This window comes from Plasmopara halstedii (assembly GCF_900000015.1).
Source record: "Plasmopara halstedii genome assembly, contig: Scaffold_444, whole genome shotgun sequence".
NCBI lineage: Eukaryota > Oomycota > Peronosporomycetes > Peronosporales > Peronosporaceae > Plasmopara > Plasmopara halstedii.
In genome coordinates, this window is record NW_020187364.1 from 314,249 (window position 1) to 322,793 (window position 8,545).

General features: G+C 47.5%; 2 protein-coding genes across 2 annotated transcripts; both read right to left on the reverse strand.

Moving 5' to 3' along the window:
* Positions 1 to 1,756: 1,756 nt before the first annotated feature.
* On the reverse strand, positions 1,757 to 4,210 carry PHALS_10024 (aminodeoxychorismate synthase; the record flags this gene model as incomplete). The annotated part of the gene is made up of 1 exon (XM_024725374.1): positions 1,757 to 4,210. The coding sequence occupies one exon, from the start codon at positions 4,208 to 4,210 to the stop codon at positions 1,757 to 1,759; it is 2,454 nt and encodes an 817-aa protein (XP_024576157.1).
* Positions 4,211 to 4,304: 94 nt separating this feature from the next.
* On the reverse strand, positions 4,305 to 5,534 carry PHALS_10025 (fkbp-type peptidyl-prolyl cis-trans isomerase; the record flags this gene model as incomplete). The annotated part of the gene is made up of 1 exon (XM_024725375.1): positions 4,305 to 5,534. One exon carries the CDS (start codon positions 5,532 to 5,534, stop codon positions 4,305 to 4,307), a length of 1,230 nt encoding a protein of 409 aa, XP_024576158.1.
* Positions 5,535 to 8,545: the final 3,011 nt, after the last annotated feature.

Sequence of the window (8,545 nt, forward strand, 5' to 3'; positions counted from 1 at the left end):
CTTGATGCCGTCTGATCGTAGCATTTGTTGCTTTTACAACGTCATCTCTTACCTCAAGGCTTGCTGTATTACAGGACTGATCCGCCATCGATATAGTGTGCGTTGGTAGTTCGTTATGAGGACCTCGAGTTCAGAATGGTATATGAGGTCCCTGGTACGCCAACGCAGTAGAGAAAATACGTATGGTTTAGTGAGCGCTGGATAATGGTGTTTTTATTTACAAAACCCTGATCTTCGTATGAGTGACCTGGTCAAAAAATAGACCTTCACCGCATGCGTCAGTGCACTTGGTTAGCATGTTGGCTCCAAGAAGCATGAAGTAATTTAATGTTTATTTCTCGAGAATGCATCCGGCAATACGTGAAGTTCGGTCGCAAGAAATCTCATTTCGGCAATACATTACTGATGGGTATGAAGCCAACCTGTTTCTTCAGGTTATGATATTCCATCGAACGCACTTAGTCAATCCAACCCTTTCAGAGTCTGTCTACACCGAAAATTTCACCGTCGATGGATCAAATTATACTTAAAATACCGCTTAGAGATCTTGGATACACCCAATGTGTTTATCATGTTTTGTGGCCGAACCACTTTCCTCACGAGAGCATCAACCGGTTTTGAACCGCTTGGACTAATTGGTTTGATTGCGCGGCCTTGCGAGCACGTGTGTAAGATACTTTGCAACGGTAACATGACGCACGTCGACGTATCACCACTATCCAGAAAGCCCGTGGAGGCAGCAACATGAGGTTCGGCCTTGGTCGGCTCAAATCATTGTGCAATGAGAGGCCCACTCCTGTGCTATGAAAATCAAGCCGACAAGCTCACCAAGAGTGTAACAATATCTGGTGAGACTGAACAGATCCTGCAACTCCAAGAGCTTGTAAGAGTTTGGGGGTCAAATTCGGCAAGATTACTCTGACGTTGTTACTGCTTATGGTTTGTCATATCCTCTGTTTTACTACATCTGACGACAATTAGGGGGGTCGCGCAGAGCTCCCGTTTTTTACTAGCGAGTACGGGCTTGACTTGTTCGCCGAAGACTTGATAGTCGAGCGTCTATTTTGCTGAAGCTGCCTCGTAAAGCCGAGAAATGGGTAAAGTAGTGTGTCTGCTTCATCCAATGCTTGCCTTGAGCCAATTACTTTAGTCCGAGCCTAATTTTAGAGGTAAGGTGGTCGAGAAGGGTACAAATGTACTCGATCGCTGTTGCTCATCAAAGAAGTGCTCCCAGAGTGACTCTTCTTCGCAAGTTTCGGTACGGAAAGAGGTGATTGAGTGGTCCACCGCGTTGCGGCGGACGGAACCAAATAAAAATGCATGTTAGTCTGAAGCGATTTATCGAAAGTTGCTGCGACTCCTGCAAGAGAGCAAGCTCGGTATGTCGACCCAGGCCCATGTAACGGGTAAATACTTCTCGACTTTTAAAGAAAACGAAGGATGGTGAACAAGTTGGGAAACTTGCGAGATGGAAGTTGCGGTGAGATGTCATAGCATTATTCGCTGCAGGTAACAGGCACGTGTGCGCAGCTCGTACGGTTCATTTGTTGAATTGGAACAAGTCCCCTAAATTGTACCACCTTACCCTCGATTGTTGCTAGTCATTACCAAAACTGTTTATTCCACATTTATTTCTTTACTGATGAACAGATCTATGCTAAAGGCCACGGTTGGTGCCGACAATAAGGATCACCGTGCGTATTTTCGGGTATGACCATGGGTTTCAGCAGATTAGTAATCGATCAATTTGTCAGCATTAGTCGACAACAACGCGTGCCCCAGTGTCGTGACGATTTGCCATAGCATACTCGCCAATCGTGGATACAAGAGCTTGTGCCTTGAGAAGCATTTCTTCATACTCGTCATTTGGGTCCGAGAGTGCTACAATGGCACCACCAGCACCGAGCGTCACACTGTTTGGGGTCACGATAGCTGTGCGAATGATGATGTTTAAATCACAACTACCATCGATTGATAGAAAGCCTAGTGCTCCTGAATAAATACCACGTGGGCCACGCTCAAGGTGTCGAATAATTTGCATGGTACGCTTCTTGGGTGCACCAGTCATCGATCCACCCGGAAATGTAGCGCGTAACACATCCACAACATCAGTATTTTGCCGTCGTTGCGCACGGACAGTAGTGACGAGCTGGTGAACAGTAGCGTACGTCTCTATGCTCATAAGACGTGGTACGTGTACAGACCCGACTCGTGCGATGGCACCGAAATCATTACGTACAAGATCGGCGATCATCATATTTTCAGCGCGGTCCTTTTCGCAGTTGGCAAGTTCTTCTATAGTGACTGCATCTTCATTAGGATTACAGCCGCGACGACGTGTTCCTTTGATTGGTTTTGATTCCATCCAGCCATTGGATTGCACTTGCAAAAATCGTTCAGGAGATGAGCAACATAATGCATACGTATCATTTGCTGTTCTAGCTTGATCGAGAGAATCGGAAGTTTGAAAACGTTTCTTTGGATCGCTTAAGTAGAACCCCGCAAACGGAGCAGGATTTCGGCGACGCAACATGCAATAGAAAGCAAGTGCATCACGCAAAGCATACTCGGCACGTAAGTGGTTTGTTAAGCACACTTCGTACGTTTCTCCTTCCCGAATTAAACGTTGAATCTCTTCAATGTCAGCCACGTATTGGGCTCGGCTTCGCGATGGACGGAATATAACTTCATCTGTCTGAGATGCGACATTCATACAAGCTGGTGGCGCTTTCACTTTCAGGCGATATGCCACACACATTTGTTTTAGCTGATTCATCATTGAGCTATGCCACTGGCGGCAATCGCTTTCGCTCTCTACTGTGCACGCACTTATTGAGAGTGAGTAGACGACACCATCACGATGATCAAATACTAATGTACGATCAGTAAATAGGAATGACGCGTCTGGGGTACACTCTCGTTGCACTTGCACCTCGTCGTTTTTTAACTTACTGCCCTTTTGTTCGGAATCTAACACTTCGTAACCAAAGTACCCTACAAAGCCCCCGCGAAAAGCAAAAGGCAATGCAGTTGGGGCTACTTCACTACCCTCCAGAAGTACTTGATGGGATTGATGTGCTTGCATCACTTCGCGCACGTGAGTCAAAATATCTTGGTTTCGGCACACTGTAACCTCCTCGTCTTCAACATCTGCTCGTCGACGAAGAACACGAAGTTCTACCTTGCTGACGTCATACTCAACACAGTAACTCATGGGTCCGCTATTATCGCCCATCATTGAAAACCGTGATTGGGTTGCTGCCTCAGTACCGGCAACTGTATCGTAATTGCTACTGTCTAGCCAGAACGACCGCTTGGAGTCTCCAAACATATCACGAAACACAAACTCCGCAAACTCAAGCGATGCGAGTTCTGTAGATGCACGCTGAACCAGAACTCGATACTTCGGAGCTGTCGTTGTTGTCAGGCAATTATAAATATGGTCTTTTTGATCCGGGTAGATGCGATGGTGCAGCAGACACATTGATGCGCATTGAGCTAGCGTCACATCGCGAAAGTTCTGCAAGAGCTGGTAGCCATATTCGCTGCAGACTGCCTCTGGATGAAACTGCACTCCATATTGTATCTTGTCACGATGCTGCACTGCCATGATATCTCCATTAGTTGTCCTTGCAATCACCTTAAGCTCTTTTGGAATATTGTCGGGTTGAATAACCAAGGAATGATAGCGCACCACTTGAAACTCGTTTGGAATATAAGCAAAAAAGGCGTTGCATTCCTCAATAACGACCCTGCTGATACGTCCGTGCATGACATCTCTAGCCTTGATAACTTGCCCACCATAAACATGAGCCAGTCCTTGATGTCCTAGACATACACCAAGTATTGGCACTGTAGCGTATCGAATGGCGTCCGCACACATGCCAAAGTCCTTTTTTTCTGCTGGATGTCCCGGGCCAGGAGATAGAATAACGTTCAGCTCAATCTCTACACCATCTCGTGCTGCAATTTTTGTCGTTTCTTCCACAAAACTGTCCCACGCAGCGACAAAGTGGCCACCAAAGTCATCGTTTTTGATCACTGTGACACTATTCGGACTACCATTCACTTGAGTTAACATTTGCATTATATTGTACGTGTAAGAATCATAGTTGTCAATGAGTAATGAAGCTACTCGACGAGGCTTTTTCTTAATAAAAGCTTTTTCAATCGAGACAGAAGCAGGAACATCATCCATAGACGCCACCATAGCGACTGGAATGTCAATTTAAGCCACTGGATTAGCCAATAGTTTCAAAGTATTAGCACTATTTGACTGGCCCACAATTTACTATTTACCTAAACTATGGTCCATCTGCTGGATCAACCTTCCCGTGCAGCGTTTTGTTTCGATTCCGACGTCGCCGCTTCAGCTGACTTCTCGACAGCCTCAACGGGCTATTATCTTGCTCCTTAATATTTAATTTGCCAGGATTTTGTTTGATACGCTTACGCTGGAAAGAACAGGGCAACGGCATCTCGTCCTCGCCAATAACATCGCGTTTGCGCTTCCCGATTCGCACAAGCTCTACCTCAAAAAATAGCGTCGAGTGCGGCGGAATCTTATCGCCTTTTCCACTTTCACCGTAACCTAATTCGGGCGGAATTGTTAGCAATCGAACTCCACCAGGCCGCATCGTACCGAGACCTTCTTCCCATCCAGCAATGACCGAGCTAGTACCATATTTTGTAGTCAGCATGCCCTTGCCAAACACGAGACCATCCTGTCCAAGACGTCCACGATACTTGACAGTCAGCATTTCCCCTAGATATGGGACCTTTCCTTGGCCAATACGTTGATCCTGAAGCACCAGTCCACTCTTGGTCGTAACTTCACTACCCACATTCTTCTCGTAGGCTGATGCCAGTACTTCCCGACTCTGCATCTCGAGCTCTTGCTCCTTTGTCTGCTGCTCCACCTGCTCTATTGCTTGCCTTTTCTTTAACTTTTTTTGTTCCTTCTCTTTTTTGCGCTTCTCCTTTTCAGTCACATCTTTCGCAATTTGTGTCTCTTTTTCTTGTGTCTGCATCTGACTCCTCTTTATTTGCCGCTTCTTTCTCATCTCTTCTCTCCTTTCAAGCTCCTTCATTTTTGTCATTTTTTGCTCATCTTCATGACGTTCTTTGGCCTCTTGAGCCTCCTTCAGCGCCTTCTCGGCTGCCTGCTCGGCTGTCAGTCCTTGTTTCTTAAGTTTAGCCTTCCGCTTCTTAAGCTGCGCGCGACTCAGGCCTAGTACAGGCTCCTCTTGCAACCTTTCATTTTCCACAGCACCCTCCTCCATGCGGTCTTTAGCACACAATTGAGAAAACAAATTGCCCTCATCCGTAGAGTGCCACGGATGATCCAGGCCCCATGTCTTGTCAGCGCGGCCGTAACCACCCACTCTCACGCGCATATCGGCGGCAAATCGACCCGTACGTGCACAGCTCAGTGAGCGCACACCTTTATTGGCTACAATGGTCGAGTCACTAGCTACAATGATCTCTTCAGCCTCGTTGCCGCGGCGCTTATCGCGACGACGCATGAGCACCATCCTCGTTTTTGGGGTAAATCGGTACAGTAATCATTTCCTTAGGTCCGCACTTGGAAGGGTACGGACTTATCCGAAGGATGCGGACTTAGCGCATTTTCCCACACATTGAACTCTTTACAGAGTGAAGACATGTCTGAAAATTCTCGCGCCGTTCTGACGAAGAGAGGAGGGAAAGGAAACGTTAAGCGAGGCCCATTGAAATTATTAAATAGAGGGAGTTGCTAGCCGCCAAGAAACACTTCCATGCTTAGCCTATTGAGAGAGTATGGTGTTGAAGATAAAATCGTCCGTAATTTTTTGCCTGTAGCAAAAGAAATTTAATCTCGAGCAATTAAGTCACCATGGGACAAAGATCTTATGAATTGGAAGAACACATCACTGGATGACAAACTAAACTTGTTCGTCGAAGGTTTTCGAAGGCTCTATATTGAGCTGCCGCCCTCAATAGTGATATTGAAGCAAAACACATCGCTGAAACGATGGCTTTTTGCAAGAAATTCGGGCTGGTACCGAAATAAGAGGAATGCGATCTGCTTTTTTCACGACGAAGACGGTAATGTCGACAAGAACAAACCTCACACTTTAGTAGCACTGGAATAAGATAATAAAGAATATGGCCCTTATTAACTACATGGATGTAACAAGGCTATTTTTTCGTTTGCTGCCTCGCTGATTTGTCTTGTTACCCTTGTGTAACGGGTTACACGTAATCAGATTGTAACGGAGTTACACGTACCCTTGTATGAAAGGGTGGGTCACAAAAGATGGTGTGGCCGTACCAAAGGTTAGACAAGTCGATGTTATCACACAATGGTGTGGGTTCACCGTATAAAGAAGCCACTACGTGGCAGAACTGTCTGTAGTTATGCATATTAATTAAGTTTTACTATTTCATTAGAAAAAGGTTTTAGATATAGGCGGCTCTGCCGCAAACAAAACAATTAAATCCAGTTTCAATTTTGAGCGGTAGAGCGTATTTGTCTTGGTCAAGATATTTAAATACTCGCGGAATGCTATCCGCTACACTCGTGCTGGTTCTGGTATAGAAGGTAAGGTAGGTGACCTTAGTAAGCTTCCTCTAAGCAAAGAGCTACGGCAGCCCCGCTGCACTTAAGTCCTTACGACTGATCCTCTGTGAGTATGAAGCAATACTCCTATTGCCCCAGGGCATGCAGGATGGGCTTCAGAAGCTGATGTTCCTGCTTGGCTTTGAGGGCGTGCAACACCTTGATTCGCAACGTCCTGAAGCGATAAGCGCGCACCTAGAGGCGATTTCGAACTATGAAAAATGAGCACCTAGAGAAGGAGATGTCGGCGTCCATGACGCCATCGGCGACGACGGATGACTCCTCCCGACCCAGGCCGCTTATGGTGAGCGTTAAGTCTTTCGAGGGTTAGGATGGGGGGTGAGAGAGGCCTAGATGGCTATGACATCCGCCATGCTCAAAAACGAGCAACAGCGCGAGGCATTAGTTATCAAGGGCCGAGCGCGAATATGGGCACTAACGTGCGGTGCTTCAGTTGAAGCTACAATCCCCCCTCAGGAAGGAGCTGAAGCTGCAGCGTATGCGAGTATTCTTGCCGCCTGATCAGGCATATCGGGCGCGATCGCATTTACTTGCTGCCCGACGGGGAGAAATGAAATTACTGAACTTTGTCTAAGAGTTAAGAACTCTCATTGCCGGGACGGCAGCCGGTCCTCTTCCCGAGTCGGTCACAATGATCGTCTTTATGGAGGACCTCCGCACTGTCGTGGCCAAAATGGAAGTCTTCCGTGTGCATCAGTCTATTTTGAAGAAGCGGTGAGTGAGGCATTGAATGCCGAAAGCAGCTATAAGTCGGCACGACTTCGTTGGAATACACACCCTCAGAGCTCGCCGGGCGGGACTGAGCTAATCGATCTTGCTATGCTGAGAAAGAGAAGGGGGACGAGCTGCCGGACAGCGATTCACCATACGATAATATTTTGTCTGTTGAGACACCCGTTACCTTCGGTCTGGTTGTCCCCTGCGCAAGGCGCATCAAGGTTCATCAAACCGACGTCCCGCTTCTAACCAGTCTGGTTTGTCGCGGGGAAATGACAAAGTCCAGTGGGCGCGGGGCGCCCTACTGGGAAGGAACTAAGTTTTGTTGAGCCTCAAAGAGATAGAGGGTAGTAGGGTTCAGCCCCGAAGAGCTTCGTACTCTTGTACCCGAAACGTGTATGCAAGCCGGGCTTGCAGGTCGTAAGCGACTTTGAAGGGCTTTGAGAAGCCATGGAAGATCCAGATCGATTCCGGGGCGTTGGTCAATTATGCTCAACGCTTTACGATCGAAGGAATGCAGTTGCTGCATGCAAAGGGTGGCATGGTCGGACGAGGTCCGAGGCATCCCGGACAAGGCCCTTCTGATGCGCATGAAGTGGCACGTGATCAACTGGACGAAGACTGCGGAAAAAGCAGATTTTCCTCGGATGTTCTTAATAACATTAAGGCTCCGATGGGACAGGGAGTGGGGACACTGGACGACGCTGAGTGCGTGGTCTCGACGAGTGGTAAAACCTCTATAGATAAAAGACGGCGATGCCGTATGTTATCTGCAAGACGCAGGGCGTCAACCCTGGCTTAGGGTGTGCCTACCGTCTTTACGATAGCGCACAGCTATACAGTATGACGAAAGAGGAAGACGGAAACGTCACCCTCGAGACTTTTCCGGCGGTGAATGCCCTTCTTGGGCTGGACGAGTTGTCCCTCGAAGAGTTTGGCGGTGACTTGGAGGCAGGCGATTTAGCCGAGGTGGTCATTATACGACCGTAAGTAGAGATTAACTCATCGTCGCTTCTGGATGAAGCTGTCCTGGAGAACACCAAGAGGGTGCTGATTCTAAAGAAGCCCTCGGATTCGTACTATTTTTTGGTAAAAATAAAACTTCAAGACGTCCCCGCCGTCGGTCCTACCTCCGGACCGAGGTGAGTGTCATGAGATCGACCTGGTTCCGGGAATCAAATACTGCGTAACACGCCAATGGCCCCT